At 40.7% G+C, this 26,283-nt stretch overlaps 1 protein-coding gene across 2 annotated transcripts; it reads left to right on the top strand.

The window, feature by feature from the left end:
• Positions 1-4,201: 4,201 nt before the first annotated feature.
• Positions 4,202-25,443, top strand: LOC124257981 (stomatin-like protein 1). Of its 2 annotated transcripts, XR_006893473.1 has the most exons (11): positions 4,202-4,302; positions 5,783-6,105; positions 6,695-6,795; positions 8,961-9,027; positions 9,896-9,978; positions 11,721-11,924; positions 16,194-16,249; positions 19,462-19,643; positions 21,426-21,671; positions 22,351-24,055; positions 24,098-25,443. XR_006893473.1 is itself a non-coding variant. In XM_046692059.1 (10 exons), the coding sequence occupies exons 2-10, from the start codon at positions 5,925-5,927 to the stop codon at positions 22,551-22,553; spliced, it is 1,323 nt and encodes a 440-aa protein (XP_046548015.1). In that variant the 5' UTR covers positions 4,202-4,302; positions 5,783-5,924; the 3' UTR covers positions 22,554-25,443. The 2 variants fall into 2 exon arrangements, 1 of the variants encoding a protein (XP_046548015.1); XM_046692059.1 differs by having other exon boundaries at positions 22,351-25,443.
• Positions 25,444-26,283: the final 840 nt, after the last annotated feature.

Genomic DNA, 26,283 nt, shown 5'->3' with positions numbered 1-26,283 from the left:
GCTGGAAGATCTAATTATCTTCATACAGTGTTCGTGCGGTTGGAAGGAGGTGATCATTTAAGATGTCAACATATCGTTCCTTCGTCATATTTCCAGTGAAAATACTCAACGGCGTCACTGCACGTGATTATATCCCACACCACAAGTGAAATTTCGGGCTATGTTTTGGGCGTTGTTATAATTATAGGTTTTACGGTATCTTTTGTCCAAATTTTCACACAGTTCGGAAAAAGCCACACAGTACTTTCATCAGAAAAGAAAACATTATCCAAATCTTCGTGAACCCTACACCAGTTTAAAAGTGTTTCTTTTTGGACACCTTTCATCAATGGTGAGGGAATTCCACGCTTTTTCACCCAGTTAAGTCTTGGTATTTCTTGTCTAAGAGTTTCAATACTTACCTGAGGACTTCCTCTATTAATAATCCTATCTCTGATATTCTCAACGCTTTTCAATTTCCCCCCTACTCACAATCTGATCAAGTCGCTGGCGATCCGTAGTACTGAACTTCCGTGGCCTCTAACCCCCGTCTTGTGCTCAGTCCAACTCGATCCTGACTGAATATTCTTCAAAGTTCTGTATACTGTAGACAGAGGAATGTCATGACTACAGGCTAACTCTTTTTCATTATATAATTAGTCACATCCCTTTCAAAATCATCCAGAACCCGCTTTCTTTTATCTTCTGCTGCCTGCTTGTCAAGAAAGGAAGCCGTCTGCTACACCAGGGAAGATAACTCTTGATGTAGTAAACTTAATTATTAAGCCTACAAGAGTTGCCTCCCATGTTGAGTGCCTTACTACATAATGCAATAACTATTTTAAAACTTTATTATCAGTATTAGGCAAGAAAGATTTTCTCAATAATTTCTGGGAAAACTGTATGTAGTATATTGCGAATAGTGTACCCTTTGTTATATTCTTAGCGGGTTTGATGACTGTGACCTTGCTCACGTTTTATTAATACGTTACCTACCTACCTGCGCACGCACGCACGCACAGAGCAAGATAATTATACACAAACATACACGTGCAAACAACCACACACAGATAGACACACTCACACACAGATGCACACATACACGCACATACAAGCAAACACACAGAGACGCACACGCACACACATTAGCACACACTTGAACGCACATACACACATACTCACACGCGATCACGCACATACACGTAAGCGTTAAATGATTCGAATGATGACAATTGCTACATTTTACAAGAGATTTCACAAGCCCTGGGGTTATGAAGGATAGTACCAGGTGTGATTCAGCCATACCTAGGGAACGAAATAATGCATCTCTGACACGTGTTTGAAACGTGTCTGCTTGTGTCATCGATGTCATTAACGTCGTGAGTCGTGCTGTCGGAAGAAGCAGATGTTAAGGCCTCCTGACCTAGTTGTATACCATCTGTGTTAAATTATTCGACTGACATCAATTGCTACACTTTCTCTTCTCTGCTCGATTATATATATGCTACCATTTAACACAGAGTGACTAATTAATGTTGTTATGACGTCGAACAAAAAAAAAAGACAACAACAATAATAAAAACCAAATAGAAACAAACAAATCCCCCCCCCAAAAAAAACAACAACAACCTCCTAAACCAAAACAGCAAAGAAACAAAACAACACACAAAACAACAACCCCAAAAAACCCAAACAAAAACACAAAACAACAAAACAGCAACCAAAAAAAAAAAAAGCAACCTACCCCCTCCTCAATTCTATATTAGGGGCGGTGGGGTAGCCTAATGGTTAAAGCGTTTGCTCGTCACGCCGAAGACCCGGGTTCGAATCCTCACATGGGTACAATGTGTGAAGCCCATTTCTGGTGTCCCCCGCCGTGATTTTGCTGGAATATTGCTAAAAGCGGCGTAAAACCAAACTCAGTCAGTCAGTCCATTCTATATTAAAACAAAACAAAACAACAACGACCATGAAAAGAAAATCAAGCAAAACTTTCCTCCTTACAATATCTTATTGTGTCCAGGTACCCAGACCCGGATCAAGTCGTCATATGTATTGCTTGTTTCTCAATTAATACCCTACACTTACATACGTACCTTAACCTTAACCGAGCAGTCACACTTTTTCGCCTCAACTGTTCGTTAAAAACAAAAACTCTGAAAACATCATGATTCTAAAACAGAGCCTCTCGCCTCACATCCTTGAAAGAATGAAATGAAATTCTATTCTAAAATACTGTGGCCCTATGACGTCATAATGAGCACACAAGTGTTTCAAGGTATGACGTCACACGTAAGATTATTGTCGGTAAATGGAGCCGCTTAATCTGAATGTACTGAAATATGTTCCACAGTAACGACTGTTGCTATAACAAAACACTATGTCCCTGTTGCTGGTGCCTTTAATCGATCAGCGTTCATGCCATAATTTCCTCGCCTTTCATTCATGATTTATTTCTATGCTACCACGTCTCACGTGTAGCCTAGCAACATAAAGATGTGAGATATTAATGATGTGGGAAAAAGTTATCGACTGGTCGTCTGTCGCTATACATACCCCGTTTCTACGCACCATCGAGTAGTAAACTGGGTGGATGTCTTTCAAAAACAGTCAATGAGTATTGACTAAAACACAGGGGCGTGTCACGCTTAGAAACGGCGTTAGAAAGACATATAGGTATATAGACCCTACCCTAGTACTATATAAAAGGCCCTTCTATATACCTTCTATATATGTAGGGTCTATATACCTTTATGTCTTTCTAACGCCGTTTCTAAGCGTGACACGCCCCTGTGGACTAAAACCCGTAACTTTACTGAATCGCGACCACTCGTGTAGTTTCGAACAGACAGGTTGCCAAAAAAGAGTTGTGAGTTTCAGTTATCAGAAACCAAATGTGCAGGAAGAGTGAGTGAGTTTGGTTTTACGCCGCTGTTTAGCAATATTCCAGCAATATCACGGCGGGTGACGCCAGAAATGGGCTTCACACATTTTACCCATGTAGGGAATCGAACCCGGGTCTTCGGCGTGACGAGCGAACGCTTTAACCACTGGGCTACCCCACCGCCCCGCAGGAAGAGAGAAGGTCCGCTGAGTAAACCCGACATTTTCACTCGTTGGTATGCTACGTTTTGTTTGTTTGTTTATTAACTTCGCACTCAGCAGTTTTCCACCTATATATGACTGCTGTCTGCAAATAATCGAGTGTGGACTAAACAATCCAGTGATTGACATCATGAGCATCGATCTACACAATTAGGATACGATGTCATGCATTCACCAAATCAGAGAGCCTGGTCACTTGATTCCGTTATTCGCCTCTTACACCAAGCATGCATGGGTTGCTTAAGACTAATACCAAGCCGGATCTTCACGGGTATATTATATGTTATGATAAACAACACACAGGATGAATTACCCCCGAACTGTCTGTCTGATTACCGTTAATTAACCCAGGGGCCGGTTCGGGTGCGGGGCCGGTTTGGGTTAAATATCCAGGGACCGGTTCGGCTTGGGGCCGGTTCGGGTGTATCCCCACAGGATGCTAGGTAGGCTTTGAGATACAAATTAGATGAAATCATCCGAAATTCAAGGGATAATTTGTATCCCAAATAAACGAAAATGCAAATACAATTTTCAAAGATTAAAAGAGGTTAAGATACGTAAACCATCTCAAAATCCCAGGGATGATATACAGGAATATACTCAAAAGTACTTTTGGGGAAAACACGTAATAACCGTTGGTGGTGAATTGCTGTGAGTGACTTCCTACTGTATACCAGTCACTCTCTGTAGCATCTCTAGAAACGAATCCCTCAAACAGTAACACTTGGTCGGGTGCATAATTCATAAAACTCTACATTGACTTGAAATGTATTTTGCAAATTTTGAGAACGACCCACGAGTTGACATTACCGTACAGCTGTACGTAGAATCAGAGACCATATAATAGATCTATTATATGGTCTCTGGTAGAATGCTATATAAACAAAAAATAATAAATTGCAAAGAGGACGGTCCCAATGCGGCTGTAATTACAGTTATGTACGTAAGAGCAATATAATTCAGTCTGTTGTATCAGTGTTGTTATGCATTTCGAATCTGTGACTGATACTGATTGGTACTATATTTCCAAGCAAATGCACGCTGATCCTTGAATCATCCTTACGATATTTTAGCGGCCATCATTATGTGAAATTGATGCTTACTTCCCTTGGCACAAAGGGAGTTCATTCTATTTAGTAAACAAACCTGAAATCTGAGTTGATACATTTCGCAATATTCCATTACCTGCTAATATTTTTTTCCACTACAACATTCGAGGTGAGATAGAAATATAAGATTTGTAGTGTTTTCTACGATTGTAGCCTATGTTCATCTGACTTGCCATTGATCTCAATATATCGCCAGGACAATGTAAGGAGAATATTGATCATGTTCAAGATGTTGTTGCTGACCATTGCTGTGTGGCATTTTCGACATTACTCATGTTAACACACATATATGCAGTAATGTACATGAATAATACACATTTTCATGAATATACATTCCAATGCATTCATCATGTTCATACGTGATATTTTACACATATTTCATAACCTGTGTTTGAATAAGCTTGGGACAGTTAATGAGTTATTCATACTTCTTCAAAGACGGCCTTATTCAGACTATCCTGTACGTCCACTCATTGCTTTTGCCTCCTAACACTCACTACCTATTCTTGCAACAACCCCCATGATCATCTTTTAAGTACTTTGTATTGAGAAACGGGAGTTCTGTTTGTTGATGTAAGTGGTAAAGAGAGGAAACAAGGTTATTTATCTTGAGAACATGGGCATTCTGAGGAGATAATATTTCAATGTTTATCAGGTGTGTTGATAACTAAGCTGGTAGAGCCCTAGAGTGCCAACCAAAAACAATGCTTTGGGGCTGTTTTACCCTAAAGAAAAAAATGTAAGGCCATGCATGCTAATGGACAACTGTTTCCTGATTGACTATTAATGATATGGGCGGAACTTGTGTTAATTGATTTCATGCTGAACGATGTCTTCTACAAGTTATTTGTATCAAAAAATTAAATATGCAGTCTGTGATCTTATGCAGATATTGCCCAGTGTTCAAACTGGTTTTCACATTTATACCTCCCTAAAACCAAAGGTTGATGAAGTTGAGGTTTGATTAGAAAGGGTTATTCTTCAAGCAAATAAATGCTTTATGTTTTGAACCATTACTTATGAGTCCCTATGTATTTTGTATCATGTATCAAGTTGAAGGCGACATGTCAGGGAGCATCAGAGGTGAGGTGAGGTGAGGTGAGGTGAGGTGAGGTGAGGTGAAATTGGGTTTAACGTCGTGTTTGAGAATATTTCGCTCATATGCCGACGTGCATGCGTGTGTATGTGGATGTGCGGCTGCTTGTACTAGCCCAGACTCAAGCTGGTTTTAAAGTGCTAGCCCACTGAGATACCATGCCGCAGTGAACATGGTGAAGCATGAATACCCCACTCAGACACATTATACTGACTCCAAGCCGACCAGTCCTTGCTGTATCCATTAATGCCGAGCGCCAGGCAGGGACCAACAAGTACCATATTTTAACGTCTTTTGGTTTGACGCGGTCGGGGATCGAACCCGCGACCTTCCGCTCTCTGGGCGGACGCTCTAACCACCACACCACATAGACGGTCCAGGGAGCATCAGAATTTCGGTACAGTATATTGATTTATCCTAATGTAAGTTGATGATCCGTCAGTGAATCGTGACAACCCAAGTCATGTCTATTTGAAAAACCGCATTGTTTCAGAATACCTAGAACATAGCACATCAAGAACAGGAACCTCACAGCCATCTCTGTGGTCAATGAATATATTTCCACCATGGACAGAAACTGTGACCTGCTTGTCAGGTATTCTCCAGTCTTCTAAGGAATTAAAGTGACATTCAAGATGTCTGTGAAGTACACACGCATCCCAATGACGGACTGGTCAGATCCAGAGGCTGGTGGGTCAGCTTTCAACTATGGGTCAGCTTTTACCTACGACCAAAACCCGTCGGCCAAATACAAGTCTGCGTTTACATACTCCAAGGGCAGTCTGGAGATGGCCAGTATCACTGACTTTGAAACAGGTATCTGTATTTTCAGCATACATTCATAATTAGTGATTGAGTGGTTTACATTGTTTTTAGCAACATTCCAGCAATATTCCAGTAATATCATGTTGTGGGAAACCAGATATTGGCATCACATAGATGGACCCATATGGACATAGTTGGACATCTGGAAATCTAAACAATTGTGCCATCGATCATATCTTACATAAACTTTTGTAATGAAATATGTTTAAATTTACGCACACAGAATTCTCAATTGTGTTTTTTTCATGGGCCGCTACAAAAGTATGATCAGGATGCCTTTTAGAAAAAATCCATGAATACATTTGTCACCAAATGGTCACTAGTCATCACTGCTGTGAAATATTTTCATTTCGATTAACAGTTAGTTAATGATTGTCATTGTCTATGATCTATATTGATGTCCCCCAAACTAAAATTGGCATTGATCCAGACTCTCTCACTAACACTTCCTGTATAGGCATTGTTAGAGCATTTGAACAGTTATTGTATATGCCCATATTATGACGGTTTCATTCACTGCCAGTAATAATAATAATGATAATATATACTGTCCCATCAAGAACTACATGGATGTTTTCAGAAGAGAGCTTCATTTCAAGACTCCTCCACAGGGTTGTCGTGGTGTTCAGCTTCATCCTCTGGCTGCTCACCTTCCCCATCAGTGTCTGGTTCAGTTTTAAGGTAACTATGACAAAAAGTATTAATATGGTCTACTAGGACAGATCCAGGATTGTGAAAAAGTATGGCGCTGTCTACTTGGACTATTTATTACTCCATTGGTTCTGAATAACCCTAAAAGTCAGAAACATGATATGTAAACAATTATTTACGATCTAACATCAGCATGTAGTCGTGGCAGGCAATATTCGTAAGGGTGAGTGTGTGAATTTAGTTTTACGCCGCTTTTTGCAATATTCCAGCAATATCATGGTGGGGGTCACCAGAAATGGGCTTCACACATTGTACCCATGACGGAATTGAACCCGGGTCTTTGGTGTGACGAGCGAAAGCTTTAACCACTAGGCTACCCCGTTGCCCCTTGTCGGAAGAGAGGCAACGAATGGGATCAGGTGGTCAGACTCGCTAGCTTGGTTTACACATATCACTGTATCCCAATTGCGTAGGTTGAAGCTCATGATGTTGATCACTGGATTGTCTGTTCCAGACTCGATTATTTACAGAACGCCGCCATATGGCTTGATTATTGCTAAGTGCAGCGTTAAACAATGAACAAACAAGTAAACAAACAAACAAATCATGTGTGTTGAAAACATGGAATACCCAATTAGGGTAATAAACATGGTATATCTGGCGCCATTGTACAAAGCAACCTTAGCATAACTATGTTGAAGTATAGGAGTTACAGAGCTCCAGATAAGATTAAGCTCATGTGGGTACTGTACCCACTGTATTTTGTTTGAGTGGGTATTATGAATCTTGAGTGGGTATTTCATTTTCCGTTACCCACTGCTTTTAAATATGTGCGTATTTCAGTCATTTTACTCACCTAAGGTATGTTCTGCCTTATGTCATACCTAATCAAAACCAACTTAAATATAAATAATGGAAATGATTTCATAAAAAATCACTCATCCTATACTGACAGTACAACACTTGTCCAATACTAACAGTACAACTTGATAGCAATCGATGTCTTTTTCATTACGCAAGCGATTTTTATAAATATATTTCGTACGCATTTGTTTTAAACTTTTTGCGTATCTAACATTTTTAATGCGTAATTGGTACGCAACAATTGTTTTTCAATGCGTAATTGGACATTTTCTTTGCTTATTTTACCCGGATACGCAGCTTATCTGGGCCTCTGGAGTTATATCACCTTTTCAGTAAGATGGCCGTGTACATCAGCACCCTGAAGCTTATAATCAAGCATTCTTTAAGGCCAATACACGTACTTGGTCCCCGGTTAGTGGCTTAGGTCAATTAACAGAAAAAGGGTCCTTTGGGACATTGGTGGTCCAGCTTTTTCACGTGCAATCAGTTCTCCTTGCAGAGTTGCGCCCCTTAGATATTTACGTAACCCCTGAATTTTGGTGTAATTGTAGATTCAAACTGAATTTGTGCCTTGTAATGGAGGTGTTTGTCCATACATCAGGGGGCGGTGGGGTAGCCTAATGGTTAAAGTGTTGGCTCGTCACGACGAAGACCCGGGTTCGAATCCCCACATGGGTACAATGTGTGAAGCCCATTTCTGGTGTCCCCCGCCGTGATGTTGCTGGAATATTGCTAAAAGCGGCGTAAAACCAAACTCAGTCAGTCAGTCCATACATCAGTGTTTCCGTTCTCTGGTATATACCTGAAAATCGCCGGTAAAATTTGTTTGGGACCGGTAAATTGAAAGCCAGCAGGACACCGTGTCCGGTAAATAATCATGTATTAAAATAAAAACATCATGGGTAAGCGAAATGACAGTCTTGGCTGTGCTTCATGGTCACAAAAACTGTTATGCTTTGGAAATACCCAGGCTAAAAATGACTTTAAAATGAGTACTTACAGTATGGTAATAGGATATGACTGGCAAATTTAATTAATGACCGGTATAATATTAGGTCATCAGACACAGTGTCCGATAAATAATGAAGTCAGTGGAAACAATGATACATGTTTATCAAGGAGGTATCACATAAAAGTAAAAGATCTGATGTTCATATCAGACAAAAAGACTGATTTAATGAAATTGGGAAAATCTACACACATATGAATCAAGAAATGTGTAAGTGAATCGTGTATTGTGTCAGTGTAATTTGCAGTTCATTTACTCATCCGTGAATCGTGACGTCCATAGTTTCTGTTGAATCTTGGACATGAAGTGCTTGCTGTTTCAGTCGGTGCCAAACTACGAGAGAATGGTTCTGTTTAGACTTGGACATCTGAAGGGAGTGAAGGGCCCTGGTATGTATACGTGGCTGCGATGTGTAAACCAGAACAAACTGTCACAGGTTTGAGTGAGTAAGTGAGTATGGTTTTATACCACTTTTAGCAACATTCCTGCAATGGAGAGTGGACTCCAGAAATAAGCTTCACTCATTCTACTCATATGAGAACCCAAACCTACAGCGTGATGGGCGATCGCTTCATCGAGTAGACGACACCCTCACCCCTATGGGTTTGAACAGGTGAATTTGCCAGCAACCTCAGTGGTCTAAAGAGGTGGTGGGGTAGCCTAGTGGTTAAAGCGTTGGCTCATCACGCCGAAGACCCGGGTTCGATTCCCCATATGGGCACAGTGTGTGAAGCCCATTTCTGGTGTCCCCTGCCGTGATATTGCTGGAATATTGCTAAAAGCGGCGTAAAACTAAACTCAGTCAGTCAGTAAAGAGGTGGCCAAGTGGATTGGGTGGTCAGGCAGGTGACATGGTTGATAGCATGTCTTCATAACCCGATGGGTTGGATTGCTGTGCATATGTGATTGTCAGGTCCAGACTCAGTTATTTATAGGTATCTGACATTTCGCCATCATGTAGCTGGAAATATGGTTGCTTGTTAAACACGTTAACATATTTCCATGAAATGTGGATTTGTTGGCTAAAATGACTGCTAGGTGTGATCAGTTGTTGATATGTTTTAGCAACAAGTGAGACCAAAATTGCTAAAGTATACTTGAGTGAGACAGACATGCTCTCACTTTTGACCTCTGGTTATGTCGGCCCAAATTTTATCGCCTAGCGGAAAATATCTGGACTTGTGATATCGCTCCCTGAGTCTGTGAACTCAGCTATTAAATACATGGGCTCATAAGCGGATGTGTTCTGTTTGCCAGGGGTTGTGTTTGTACTGCCAGTGATTGACAGATGGCATAAAGTGGATATCCGCATCAAAGCCTTCAATGTCCCTCCGAAACAGGTAAGGCTTGTTCAGAACTTATTTTGTATTATATGATATTTATATAGCGCACATATCCAGGCAACTAGTGCTTGCTCAAAGCGCTGGTATTTTTTCCCTTGATCATTGGATGTCAGTCTCAACGGCACATCGTGTTATCAATCTCAACTCCCTGGGGATCATACAACTCTTGCAGCCACTAGGCGCACCGAGTTATTGTGGCCAAGTTCACTCCACGTTGCTGTACTTGCAACTTGGTGTTTGCACGTAATCATGTGGCCACCATCTGGTCATATACCAACGGATTCGTGGGTTCTTTTAAGTGCGCAGGGATGTATACTGTACACTAGAGGTTGTGACAACACTGAAAGAGTCTGCACACAAAGTTGACTCCGAGGTTTTTACACCCGGTCACATGTGGGCTCGATCCCGACACCTCAAGCTCACTGGATCACTAGCCTGGCACCTTAGCCAGCCGCCCACCGCGCCCCCGGCTTAGGCACAGCACGGCTTGATTTAATGCAGCCTTATATACTGTAAAACGAGAAATTTTCCCGCCTTTAAAATTTTGCGACCTTGATACCTCATCTGGTTCTGCGACGTGTTATTTTTACGAGAGGCACCCATCTACGCAAAAATAACAACTCAAACTGCCACTACGCCAGAAATTACTCGTCATTTTTGATGTTTTCGCTGCGCTCTGATGCGAGTCATTCCTCAACTTGTTAAAACAACCCAACTTCCTGGTCAAGTTTGTTCCGGCTGGCTGCACCGGCGAGACAGCCATGAAAGCTCAGTTCACGCAGTGGTACGCTGACAGCGTGACAAAGAACTTGAAGGACAAGACCGACAAACATGTTGATTTAAGGATTAGTGTAATGAAGCCGATCCGTGCTCGATGGGTAGTGTCCAGCTATGACCAAGTGAAGAAAAACAAAATGTCTGCAGGCAAGTGACTGAGTGAATCGTTGAGAAGACAGTGTTGATAATGTTCTAATAAAGAATAGTGCTTAGAGACTATGTTTTAACTATGCTGCATTGTTTTTAAATATGTTATATTATGGTATAATATGGAGTAAAGTTTAAAAAAACCACGAACATTTGTTGCCGTTTCTGGGTTTTAAAACTTTTGCGAGGTCAGGACTAGCGCAAAGTTTGTAAAAATATCCTGCTTGCAAAATTTTCTCGTTTTACAGTATATTCCAACTTGATCCCAGCACATGTTGATAATTTGCTGTCCAGAGAACACAGACTTCAGGTGGAAAACAGAATGATGAGGATCTGGCTTGGAACAGTGACTGATGAGGCACAGAGGCACTGACTGAATGCCTGTTACTGTTCAAGTCATGAAATAGTGACGTTTAAATCATCAATACCAAAACTCAAGCATTATACCTAGTTTTGTTGAGCAGCAGGTGCAACCTGTTTTTGTCTGGTGCAGTAAGGTTATTATTCAAGGTTGCACCAGGTGCAAGTAGGTTTCATATCCTTAAATCGAGTCCTGTTCAGGAAAAGCTAAAGCTTTGGGTAAACAGTAGTCCGAGTCTTCCAAATTTCTTTGCAGAGTTGCCTTCCATAGGCATGTATGAAGAAACCTAATATTGTGGTCAAAACAATCCCCGATTTTTTCCTGATTATATTTCTAGGTTTTCTCATCAGAAGCGGTCTGTTCTTTGAATTAAACTGTTATGCCCTTTTTTGCCCTTAGCCATTGATTAACCTCCTGACACATGTTATTACGAATATATCTATTTTGCATGCAGGTTTTGACCGCAGATGGCGCTGTGATCGAGCTTGGCGCTGATGTTTTCTTTCGTATAGCCGATGTAGAAAAGTCTATCACCCATGTCCAGAACCTTGACCGGTCCACCCGCATCCTGATGCAGACTGCCCTGCTCAATCTCCTCGTCCAGAGGAAACTGTCGGACATCGAGATGCAGAGGATGGAGATCTCCAGCATTGTACAGGTGGGTTGTGGTGAATAGGAATGAGCTGGGTTTAACACTGCTCGGACAGGAGATGTAGGAGTGGCGGTTGTGACTAGGGGTTTAGTCTTGCACAAAATCATTATGCAATGTAAACTATGGCATCATGTTGTACTCGTCCAGGTGAGCTCTTTAGTCCAGGTGAGCTCTATAGTCCAGAGGGAACCCTATATTCCAGGGTTTGCTCTAGAGTGGAATCTGTGTATTACGGCCTGGCCTGGGATCGACTCATTTGTCCGGATTATAAAGCAGTCCGAATTAGTGATCATTTGTCCGTTACCGTAAACTGTCTTCAGTTTCTTGCCCAGTAGAAAATCCACATTTCTGAAAGCACTTACTTGTTGAATCTGTCATCTCACGCCCGGCAATGTTAATCCAATGGATTGCATCCAAAGCACTCACAGTCTTGCACAGTTCACCGACATTTTCACAGTCCTCGATCCTCAATAGCAGTTACCTTAGCATATGCTTCCTAATCCAAGCTTTGAAGGCACGGATGATCCCTTGATCTAAGGGCTGCAGGATAGATGTTGTGTTCTCGGGCAAAATGTTTAATGTTGCTTAAGTTGAATTTCGATCTATGGGAAGGAGCATTGTCAAAAGCTATCATATCTTCCGGCGTTGTGGTCTCATCTGTCGGTTTACTTGCTCCAGCCAATCAGTGAATACGGCGGTATTCATCCAAGCCTCCAGATTGGCTGTCCATGTCACGGGGAGGGGCTCTTCATTGAGAACAGAAATAATGGAGACGTTTATTCAGCTGACTGTTTTAGTCAGCTACGTCCGGATTACAAAGCATTGTTCTCATAGAGAGTTGATTGTCTTGACTGTTATTTTAGTCCGTAATCCGTAATTGAGAGAGTCTGGATTATAAAGCAAGCTTTAATGGTAAATTATGAACAATTTGCCGGGACACAGAGAGTATTCCGGGTTATAGAGAAAATCGGTTTACAAAGAGACCGGATTTGACAGATTCCACTGTATATTTCAAGTGAACCTTATAGTCCAGGTGAACTCTGTTACCTAGGATGAGAACTATAGTCCATGTGATCCCTATAGTCCAGGTGAGTTCTATAGTCCAGGTGATCCCTATAGTCCAGGTGAGTTCTACAGTCCAGGTGAACCCAGGTGAACACAGAGAGTAGTCCGGATTATAGAGAAAATGGGTTTACAAAGAGTCCAGATTTGACAGATTCCACTGTATATTTCAAGTGAACCTTGTAGTCCAGGTGAACTCTGTTACCTAGGATGAGCACTATAGTCCAGGTGATCCCTATAGTCCAGGTGAGTTTTATAGTCCAGGTGAGTTCTATAGTCCAGGTGAACCCACTTACCTGGGATAAGCACTATAGTCCAGCCTATCCCTATAGTCTAGGTGAGTTCTATAGTCCAGGTGAACCCACCTACCTGGGATGAGCACTATAGATCAGGTGATCTATATAGTCTAGGTGATCCCAATAGTCCAGGTGATCCCTATAGTCCAGGTGAGTTCTGTAGTCCAGGTGAACCCACTTACCTGGGATGAGCACTATAGTCCAGCCTATCCCTATAGTCCAGGTGAGTTCTATAATCCAGGTGAACCCACTTACCTGGGATGAGGACTACAGATCAGGTGATCCCTGTACTCTAGGTGAGTTCTATAGTTCTGTGTGAACCCACTTACCTGGGATGAGGACTACAGATCAGGTGATCCCTGTACTCGAGGTGAGCTCTATAGTTCTGTGTGAACCCACTTACCTGGGATGAGGACTACAGATTAGGTGAACCCTGTACTCGAGGTGAGCTCTATAGTTATGGGTGACCCCAACTGTCCAGGTGAGCCCTTTAAGTCTATCCCCTTAGTCCAGGTGGGTGCTATAGCTCAGGAAGAGCCCAGGTGAACCCTTTGTTTGAGGGAAGCTGATGTGGAACCTAGCAGGAACCTAGTGAAGTGTCCATAAAATGTACTGCACAGGACCATTTCATCCTGCCATTCAAGTGACAGTGTCTTGAAGCTTGGGATCCTGTTAATTATTTTTCTGTCAACAAACCTGTGTCCTCCATTTCTTAAAAGCTTTATGGATTGTAGAGATGAATGTCCAGTTCTGATTATCAGTCCATATATACTGAGGGAAACAAATAAGGGAACAAATGAAAGTACATGTGTTGCTTTATTCAATTTGGGGTTTATTTAGCAAGCTTGAGGGTGAAAAACACTGCAAGGAAGTGGCATTCCCTTTTTCGTTTTTCGTTTGCCACAGTATATAAGGTCACAGTGACAAAAAATTGAAATATTCCAGCAATATCATAGCAATGGACTCCAGAAATAAGCTTGACACATTGTATCCTTATGGGAAATCGAACCTGACTGTACAGTATGACGAGTGAACACTTCAACCACCAGGCTACACCACCACACCTATGAGTGGGAATAGGTGTCCAGCAAAATAGTGGTCAAAAGAGGTGACCAAATGGATTGGGTGGTCGGGTATATAATGAAATATCTCATCTGAAATCTGAGGTGAGGTGAGGTGAAATTGTGTTTAACGTCGTGCTTGAGAATATTTCGCTCATATGACGACGTGCATGGGTGTGTATGTGTATGTGCGGCTGCTTGTACTAGCCCAGACTGAAACTGGTTTTATAGTGCTAGCTCACTGAGATACCATGCCGCAGTGAAGCATGAATACCCCACTCAGACACATTATACTGACTCCAAGCCGACCAGTCCTTGTTGTACCCATTAATGCCGAGCGCCAGGCAGGGACCAACAAGTACCATATTTTAACGTCTTTTGGTATGGCACGGTCGGGCATCGAACCCGCGACCTTCCGCTCTCTGGGCGGACGCTCTAACCACTACACCACGGAGGCGGTCTCTGAAATCTGAACTGATTATCATGCCTGGTTTGTCAATACCATAGAATTACTAGTGGGTTTAACTTCTGTGGTAAACAGTGGTAAACGTCACCAACAATATTCAAACATCACACTCAAATATTGTTCAAAGCAGGCTTAATGGGACCTTACTCATTGCTGATTTCTTGGTAGACAATCTTGAAACAAAAATGAAATGTTTAAAAACAATTGATTGTGTCAAGTATTGATTCAATACTGGTACCTGTAAAGTATTGGTGCTATCCTGGTACATACCAAGTTTGGATCCTACACTTGTACATGTCTTGGTATTGATGCCAAACTGGTACCTCTGTTTGTATTGATACTGTAGTGGTACATGTCAAAGTATTGATACTATAGTGGTACATGTCAATATCAATAATATACTGGTACATGTATGTGAAGTATTGATACTATAGTGGTACATGTCAATATCAATAATATACTGGTACATGTATGTGCAGTATTGATACCATAGTGGTGCATGTCAAATATCAATAACATACTGGTACATGTATGTGCAGTATTGATACTATAGTGGTACATGTCATATATCGATAATATACTGGTACATGTATGTGCAAAGTGTCAAAGTATTGATACTATAGTGGTGCATGTCAATATCGATAATATACTGGTACATGTATGTGAAGTATTGATACTATAGTGGTACATGTCATATATCGATAATATACTGGTACATGTATGTGAAGTATTGATACTATAGTGGTGCATGTCAATATCGATAATATACTGGTACATGTATGTGAAGTATTGATACTATAGTGGTACATGTCAATATCGATAATATACTGGTACATGTATGTGAAGTATTGATACTATAGTGGTACATGTCAATATCAATAATATACTGGTACATGTATGTGCAGTATTGATACCATAGTGGTGCATGTCAAATATCAATAACATACTGGTACATGTATGTGCAGTATTGATACTAAAGTGGTACATGTCATATATCGATAATATACTGGTACATGTATGTGAAGTATTGATACTAAAGTGGTACATGTCATATATCGATAATATACTGATACATGTATGTGCAGTATTGATACCATAGTGGTACATGTCAAATAACGATAATACACTGGTACATGTATGTGCAGTATTGATACCATAGTGGTACATGTCAAATATCGATAATATACTGGTACATGTATGTGAAGTATTGATACTACCCTGATATGTGCCAAGTATTGGTATAATAACGTCAAGTATTTATACAGTACTGGTAATGTCAACTCTTGGTGTAGCCTGATGTGATGTTATTTTAGTATTGCTAAAAGAGGTGTAACACTATAGTTAGTCAGTATCACTTCATATCAAGTATCGATACTATTCTAATTTGCAGGTGGAGAGCAACAAGCAGTCCATGGACTGGGGAGTGGAGATTTGTCGCATAGAGCTGTAAGTCCTAACATCTGTATCACATCCACATCACATCCACACAACATCACACAATATCAACATTGCATCCACGCAACATCCACAGTACATCCACACACAGGGGTGGAAATAACTTTAAAATTGCTAGTGTACTCCGGTACAGTGGCACATGTAAAATCACTTGTCCTGATAATTTTTCCACTATACCTGCCGATTTTCTTGTTGATTTTTCAAATAAATGACATAATTAACATTCAGTCATTGGAAAGTCAACTGGACACCGGTACAGCGTGATATAGAAATTTGCTTGCCGGACAGAAAAAAAACAACTGGACTAGGACGTCAGGCAATGGGTTATTTTCACCCCTGACACAACATCACACAATATCAACATTGCATCCACATTACATCCACACAACATCACACAATATCAACATTGCATCCACGCAACATCCACATTACATCCACATTAGGGACCGTTCATAATTTATGGTGTGTGTGTGAGAGAGAGATGATTTTAAGGGGAGGTCACCCATTTTGTTCAGGGGAGCTCTGTGTGTGTGTGTGTGTGTGTGTGTGTGTGTGTGTGTGTGTGTGTGAGCTATTTTGTACATAACAATATGTTTAAAATTATGCTTAGAAATTATGGGAAGGGGAAGGGGGTAATTGATTTTGTACATGACATGCAGGGGGGTCACTTATTTTGTTCATAAATTTAGGGGGGTCATCAACACTGTACATGCTTCTCAATAAAAATCATCATCACCCCCCAGCCATAAATTATGAACGGTCCCTTACATCGTAGCAACATGTAAGAGGATTGTGTGGTCATGACACATCATTTCATCCCACAAGACTCGAGTATTTACAGACCACCACCATATGGCTGGAATAACCCTGAGTGTGGCATTAAACTACAAACAAACCAACAAACAAAAAACAAACAAATACTTGTTATATCCATATTACTTCCATCTTACATCCATGTTACATTCATCCTATATCTATATGTTATCAATATTACGTCTATATCACAAGATTATCAGATGGACATTCCGTCCATTTTACATCTGTACCACATAATCAGGGGCGGATACAGCTATTTGAGAAAGGGGGGGTGCACACTATTGAGAAAAGGGGGGGTGCACACTTCATTTCCACCCGAGTTTCAATGGTCATATAACAAACAGTCTGGACAAAAGGAGGGGTGCGCACCTCTGGATCCCCCCTCTGGATCTGCCTCTGATAATATACTACCCATCAGGGCTCGAGATAATTTTTTAACATCAGGAGTACATACTTCATATTTTTTCAATATAGGAGTACTGGAAAACCTTATGAGTACATTTAGAGTATGGAATGGAATTTAATGGAGTATCAGTAATCTTGTGTTTCGTTTCATATATGCACAACAATATTGCTACTCTTGTGTAAACAGGTCAATAAACAATAAAACAATAATTTTTCAGATAAATACGTCTGTAAATGATTCTAAGACCGTACACCATTGCTGTGGTGCGTATCTGCTACGTTTTCTAAATTGTTTCCTACCGTATCGTGCATATATTTTATCCGTATATCAGTGTATGAAATAAGGCCCGTCCGACCGCCCGAGACGGTCTAGATTTCTGACGGACGGTCTAAATTTACAGCTATAGCCAGCCTGATGGTCTGGTAAAATTTTAGATGTTCCATACATCTGAGTAAATCCACCATATTTGGTCTGGTTAAATCCATTTTGGGCTGGTAACATTTTGAAGTTACCAGCCCTGATGTCTGGCTGGATGTTTGACTTATTTCATACACTGCGTACATACATGGCCCTTATCTGGAGCCCTGCTGTACATACTGCATCAGTATTCTTTCCTATTTACGTCCACATCACATCCATAATACACCCATATGTTATCAATGTTACATCCGCATTCCTTCCATATTCCGTTCTCTATTTACCATAAATATTTCTATTATCAATAACTATCAGTACATACATACACAGTGTGGGAAATTGTTTCCAAATTTTGCTAGCCAGTCCGGCTACCTTTGCCAGGAAGTTACAAGCCCAGAAAATAATTCACATGCCTGAAATTTGAATGTAGAAACTAAGCAAAAGATTACAAAAATAGATGAGAATAAGATATTGTCTGTATGACACGGGTTTCATCATTAAGCTGCTGATGTGATGAAATTTTTATCAGGCCATAATCTTGCATGATTTAAAAGTGTCTTATAACTAACAAGTCGGAGAGAGTGATATATTTACAAAATGACCCCATGAAAATTCACTAGCCAGTCGGCCCAGCGACTGTGGACATTTCCTGGCCCGAGTGAATTTTTACTAGCCACGGGCTGGCGGGCCAGTGGCTATTTCGAAAACTGTACATATACCATGTAAGTACATCAACATTACATTACTTCCATGTATATCACATCCTTACTACGTCTATTTTATATCTGAATGTCATATGTCTTTATGCTGTGGTAATAGTCCCAGTAACCCACGACACCCAACACAATGGGATCGGCAGGAAAGGCCAATTGATCTGTTTGATTATGCATACCCAGTTGATGAGAGAGCTGCTAATAATGTCTGACCGAGACTTAATTATTTACAAGCTGCTTGAATATGCTGACTACAACACTTTCTCCCACACACTGAGCTGATGGGCTGTAATTTACCAGAGAACTGTTCACAATACAATGAAACCTAAATGCACTCTTTGTTCAGGGTTCAAGAGTTTCTTCCCATGGGTTTACACGAAACCTTAGATCCTTGGTTTGAAACTTGGTTCACTAAGTTTGTCAGCTCTATATTATGCCGATTTTTTCCATCCTGCTCACTCACTGACTCAATACCCACTCACTCACTCACTGATTCAATACCCACTCACTAACTGACTCGATACCCACTCACTCACTCACTGACTCAATACCAACTCACTCACTGACTCAGTAACCACTCACTCACTCACTGACTCAGTAACCACTCACTCACTCACTGACTCAATACCCACTCACTCACTGACTCAATACCCACTCACTCACTGACTCAATGCCCGCTCAATACCCACTCACTCACTCACTGATTCAATACCACTCACTCACTCACTGACTCAATACCCACTCACTCACTCACTGACTCAATACCCACTCACTCACTCAATACTGACTGACTGACTGACTGACTGACTCACTGTCCAATATCACCAGATTCAACACTGATTGTGTTACAGGTCTCAGGTGAAGGTCCTGCGTGGCCCTCCCTCCAAGCCTCCCCCTCAGGTCTGCATGCCTCCTGGGATGTTTGGTGGGCTGGGTGGGTCAGGTGGGTCAGGAAGAGGGGGTGGGGAACAAGACCACCCGGCTTTACCTCAGGCGTTACAACATCTAGCATCAGCATTCCTAGCCGCTCAGGGTAAGTTACAGGGTAATATTATATATCATTATAACTCTACTGTTCCTTCTTAAGGTGATGTACAATGTGTGAAGCCCATTTCTGATGTCCCCCGCCTTGATGTAGCTAGAGTATTGCTAAAATCAGCTTAAAACCAAACTCAGACAGTCAGTCAGTATGAAGGTGATGGTGGAGTGGCCTAATGGTGAAAGGGTACCCCGGTTCTTTTCTTCACATGGGTACAATGTGTGAAGCCCATTTTTGGTGTCCCCCACCGTGATATTGCTGGAATATTGTTAAAAGCGGTGAACAACATATTTCTCTTTTCAATTGGTTACTATTTTGATATTTTGTTTATGGAAAAATAATTTAGAGTTTTATAAACATGCTTTGTGACACTATGTAATATTGTGAAATGAAACATTTGACTAATGGTATGTTGCAATAAAATTTCACTGATTGCAAGGTTTAGGCTACATTACAGAAAAGAAGCCATTGATCAGCATGTTGTCATGTGACAATCACTTGATTCTGCTAGTGTTTACCTTATTGCCACTTGCATCCTCAAATCTTTTCAATTGTTACTGCCCCTCCCTCCCCAAAACTTCCCCTGTGAAGATCCGGGTTAGAATTGTTCTTCAGTAATCCATGCTTGTTAGATGCGACTAACAGGATCGGGTGGTCAGGCTCACTGACTTGGTTGACACGTGTCATTGTGTACCAGTTGCGTAGAACAATGCTCATGATGTTGATCACTGGATTGTCTGGTCCAGACTCGATTATTTACAGACCGCTGCCATACAGCTGGAATATTGCTGATTGCAGCAATTAACAACATACCATCCAATTCTAAACTTTCAAACATGAAATATTTGCCATCCCCATCTACTATACGATACACTATATTGCTTGAAAGTGGCTACCAAGGTTTGATAGTTTTGGTCAAGCTAGCAAAATTGAAGGTTCAATGAAAATTCATAGACATAGAACTCAGTGACATTATAACAAGATCCCATTATGGTATCAGTAATCTTCATATCTTATGGTGGTTGGTTGGTTGTTTAATGCCGCACTCTCCCTGGACAGAAGGTCCGAACAAACCCAAACATTCGCACGAACGCACCACTTCAAAAGAGGTGGATAGCCATGTGTGAACCACGTGCAGAATTGCGCAATAGCTTGCGACAGTGTACATTGTCACTGAACTAGGCAGGAGTTCGTTTTGTTTTTCGATAGAGCAGCCACGCTGTCAGCGACTGTCTCTTATAGTGCCAAATCAGGGCATAATAGTAAAAAGTCAAATAAGGACTTCAATTGGACCATATGGTGGTTTCGGTGGTCACATAGACCGTGTCGTGTTATGTCAAATAGGACATATTTCTGTATATAGTACCGTTGAAATATTTCGTTGGTTCATGTTTCTGTAAGTAAAACTATAATGAACTTTGAAAATTGTTGAGTTATTTTTAAGTCTTCCACTGCTGCGTAACATTCCCAATGGAGCTTTCACTGCAGGTATCATTACAAAGTTGAAATAAACCATGAATATTCAGGTTAGATTTGGTTTTCAACGACTCCTACTTATCGTAAGAGGTGACTAATGGGATCTGGTGGTCAGGCTCACTGACTTTGTTGACATGTCATTGAATACCAATTTTGTAGATCATTGCTGATGATGTCAATCACTGGATTGTCTGCTTCAGACTTAATTATTTCCAGACCTCCATCATACAGCTGGAATATTGTTAAACAACAAATAAACTAAACACAAATAAATGGTAATCCCGAACCTGCTGTTATCAGGTCACAACCAGCCAGTACCAGTCGAGCAGCCCTCGCCACGTCCAGATCTACTGAAAGCTGCTGCTTTACGTGCAGAACAGGAAGAAGTGGAGGGAGCCAGTGAAGTTCCGACCTTGACCCCTGAGGAAATACTGAAGGCTGCCCAGTCTGTGATCACAGAGTCCCTGGTCCAGAGGGTGGCCGCAGTGTATCAATTCCAGCTGACCGGGGAGGGAGGGGGTATCTACTACCTCGATCTCCGAAATGGTAATTTAGAAATTCATGTGATTAAGACCTCAATAAGATCTCCTCCCACTGTTGCCTGGTGTTTGAATTGTTGGCTTAACATACAGAAAATGTGGGTTTTGATTTTGATCATTAGTTACAGTATTGATAGGCTGACAAAAACAACCTTAAACCCGGTCAGTTGTGGAAGGGAAGTAAGCCCTAACTTAGATGTTTTCTTTACTTCAGGGGGCGTGGGGTAGCCTTGTGGTTAAAGCGTTCGCTTGTCATGCCGAGGCCCTGGGTTCGATTCCCCACATGAGTACAATGTGTGAGGCCCATTTCTGGTGTTCCCTGCCATGATATTGCTGGAATATTGCTGAAAGCGACGTAAAGAGCAACTCACTCACTCTTTTCTTCAGCCAGAGAAAAAAATTGATATCAGCAAATTTCCTTCTTGAAATTCTTATGTCTCAGTGATGATTGTACCACAGGTTTAATTTGATTGAATGTCTTTGAACCACTTTATCCTACAAGGTCATTGGTTCTTATCCAGTAATTTAGAGAAATCTTGACCTTGACATTTTCAAGAATAATAGAAAATCAAGGAACCAGTTAAAGATATCTTGTTGAACATGATATTTGGCAAATAAATATGAACCATGAAATAGAATTATGAAAACTTTATGAATCGTGATGAAGCTCCTTGTTTTATCCACAGGGCGTGGCAGTGCTGGAAGTGGTGCCTGCCCAATTGGGGACAGCGATGCCTCTTTGATGATGACAGTTGGTGACTTGCAGGCCATGTTTGCAGGACGCATGAAGCCATTCCAGGCCTACATGAATGGCCGACTCCGCGTCGCAGGCGACCTTTCAGCTGCAATGAAACTGGAAGAAGTTGTGAAGAAAATAGTTGGGGAATGAATCGAGGGATGATGATGCTACTGAAAAATGTCAACAGCCCAGTTAGAAAGTGTTTTACAAAACTGAACTAACCAACTGTTTGCGAATGATAATAAGATGACAGTCAGCGAAGAAAGATCAACTCATCATTATGGCAGACTTGCATTGTAGCATAAACATACTACACAGTGCTGCTGAGTTGTGAATAGTTGTGAATAGTTGTGAGGTGTTGAGGAATAGTTTGAATGAGAGGAGGCAAGGATGAGTGCTGAATATTCAAAAAATCCTGCAAGACAATCGGACTGGCATCCCGCAAAATTTCCTTGCCCAGTCAGAAAGTTGCCTGACCAGATTTTGTTAATTTAACTAATGAACTCTTTGACAGTGAAACTTAAATCTTTGTCAGATAACAAAGTTCAACACACTATTATGGCAGCCTTGTATTGTTGTATTATTCCTACTACCCACTGCAGCAGTGTTGGGAGTACATGCCATGTGGCACTGTAGGGAGTACACGCTAAAACTATTTCTAAACATTTCATTGGCTGGAAGAAGATTTTGTGCAGTTGCAAGTGTTGCTAAGCTGTATTCCTAGATCATTGTGTCAGTTAATGTGAGTTTTCATTAGACTTTTATTCATATACTTTCACATATTCAGTTTAGAAATTCAACAAAACCATCCAGACTGCATTTTCTGAATGCACAAGATGAAGTCTAGTCATCCCAGACAGCAGATCAGGCAGGCTGGCATTTCAACTGAAGGGATTTATGACTTGGATGATGACAGAATGTCATTCCCCAACAGACTGGATCGATGCTCAGAATATCAATCACTTGATCGTCTGGCTCAGACATCATTATTACATTCTGTGGTCCTAGAGGTTGAATATGTCTGAGTGTGGTGTTTAACAACAAACACACAGAAAATACACTCACACTGCCACTTGTCCTGACCGATGCCAGAATACCAGAATATTGTTAGTTCAAATCCCAGTTGTCCCTAACTATGTTCCTTGGTTTGGCAGTTCCATACCAGTGCTCGTTCCTTTTACCAAAGTGAAAATCATGCAAGGCCTGCATCACATCAGCTGTCCTTCCACATTTAGTTCATATGTGGTGATATGACAGGGATAGTTCAAAGGGGCATCAAACCCAAGTTACTCACTCACTCCTCTGATGACAAGCTGTTAATTCCAAGGCCAAACGTACAAGAATGTTGTCTACCAGTATATTATCATGATTATAATGTATATTAATGTGTGTGACTTAGTGTGGGAGTTGTGTGACCATTTCATTAACGGCATTTAACATTTACATGAGCTTACATGATTCTTGTTCCCCTTTTCAAAAAAGGATTGGAAACAAGTGTTGTAACTTGTATGTAATAAAACAGCAGTCAGTTTTTGGCGAAGTAGAAGGGAACTACGTTAAGACTTTGAGTCTACTGAGGTTTAGCTCAACTGCAAAAGGAACATGCGGGACCAAGCTTATACTTCAACACAGCCATAGGTTTGAAACATAAAGTTTGACTCAAGGGTGTTTGACTGTATTTCATTATGTTTTAGAGGCAAGAATGTTTTTTTCGTTTTTATTGTTCATATTTTCTGGGCCATTATTCTGAGATGCATAATTTAAAAAAATAGAATTTATAAGTTATGAACTTTATTTCCCTTAAAACCTATGAAAGAAATGTTACAAACAATTGCAGTATCAATGCAGTATAAATGGTTAGTAAAACGCATCATTTTAGTATACGTTTTAATTTTTCACCAAATGCAGTTGACTTGTGTGATAAAAAATTATATGTCTGTGTGGGTTTATTAATGTTAAACTGTCATCGGTTCCCAATTGCGCAGGTCAATGCTCATGCTGTTGATCACTGGATTGTATGGTCCAGACTCGATTATTTACAGACCGCCCCCATATAGCTGGAATATTGCTGTGTGTGGCGTAAAACTAAAGTCACTCACTATTAATGTTAAAATCTTTGATATTCGTTTTCAATTACAAAAACAGTTATGGTTTCCTTGTCTGTAAGTTAAGTGTAGAACGTCAGTACAAAAAATACCCAGTTTTGACAATCCTCAGAAAGGAATTCAGTATTGTGTAAAGTGAGAATGGGTGTGGAAATTATATGAATTGACCGTTAAAACTCAGTGCTGACATCAGGTGACACCCACCATTTATAAAATGTTCCTACAATGGCAGTATGTTTTGTCTGACGCTGCACAGCAGTAGAATTGTTCAGTTATATGTTATATTCTTCAGTTTTGTATCCGTCTTGGAATCAGTCTGCGAGTGTTGCATGGGAATCAAATCTCGTGAGAGTGAAATGAATTCTTCAAATCTTTACTTCTACCAGGGAGAATAGAAGACGATCTTCTCTGCTTCTGCTGTAGATCATCCCTGCTTCTACAATTCGTAGCACCATAATTATGTCACATGAACAATGTCTTTCAAACCACACAAGTATGTGTTTGTTCAAGCTGTACAGTCTGTGTTTTATGCATTTATGGTAAATTATCAGTTGTAAATTATTTGCTGTGTTCAATATAGAATGGAAGAGTCGTTCTTCATTCGTGTCACACTCGTGTATTTCCGGGACAAGCCGAATAGCTGTTACGGAAAGGGGCGAGTGGTGACGACTGGTTCTTGTTAGATGCTAATTTTACAAAGGCAACACGCGAGTTTAGTAAAACTTGTATCTAACAATAATTGTTTGCTCACATGTTTTAACTATGTCACAGTTCATATTTGTGGAACGTTTGACGTTTTGAATTCACGAACCAAAAAAGTGGTAGCGTAGTTATTTACATATCGAACAGCCTGTGCACTACTTTGCGCATTCCAGCGTATGCGCAGTAGCAGGAAGTTCTTTAACTTTTGTAGATAATAAAGGACTGTAGAATCAGTGAGGAAATTTTTATGAGAGGATAAATGGCATTAGGTTTGAGCTATGAGAAAGCTGTCAAAATTCATAGTCATCAGCCTCGGAGTGGGCGGACATTAATTTTACGTTTTCCCTTAGAGCTGACGTCATTGTTGGAGAATTTTATGTTAATGGGTCGGCCATACGGACATATCCTTTTCAGTTGTACAGCCTTTCAGCTCATTCTGAACTGATGTATTCGACATAAGATGTCGATATCTTGAGTCAGCACAAACTGGGTGCAAGAGCAGAGGTCAATTTCAGGTACAGAGGCTTTTAATCGTAGGGTTTATTAATCATTCAGTGTATTTAGCATATTCGTGCGGTCATTCTATGTGTTTGTCCAGATTAATATATTGAAACAAAACATATCGCAGGATTGCATAATATGTTAGCATAAAGTTTAAGGGAGTGGATGTCTCAAGGAACCAAACATTCCAGTGTGTATATTTTTATCCTGAATCGGTTGCATGAACCCGCTCCTTTCGTTTTTGCCCATAGCTTTTTAATCAGTGGTAATTTAACTCTGGTTTCAATTTATACATTGCTATCACCAGTCAGCGTTAACTGACTGTTGGGCAAGAGTTTTAAGTTTTCACCTTTATCTTGGAGCTCTCTGCATCCTTGGATTCAATCTATTGATGGTGGAGGAAGCATATCGTGAGAAACGTCGTGTTTCTCAGAATTAGGAAGTGGACATTCTCTCCCTCATGCCCGTCACTTCTAAATGTCTTTCTAAGAGTTGATCATAAAATCTGATAAATATTCCTAACTGTGGCCTTATTTCAAAAGCACCAATGCAATTAGCACCCAATTACACGA

Source organism: Haliotis rubra, unplaced genomic scaffold (assembly GCF_003918875.1).
Source record: "Haliotis rubra isolate DU_JTF1 unplaced genomic scaffold, ASM391887v1 Scf68, whole genome shotgun sequence".
In the NCBI taxonomy this organism is placed as follows: domain Eukaryota; kingdom Metazoa; phylum Mollusca; class Gastropoda; order Lepetellida; family Haliotidae; genus Haliotis; species Haliotis rubra.
The sequence above is the reverse complement of the archived record's forward strand: the minus strand, read 5'-3'. Positions and strand labels throughout refer to the sequence as shown.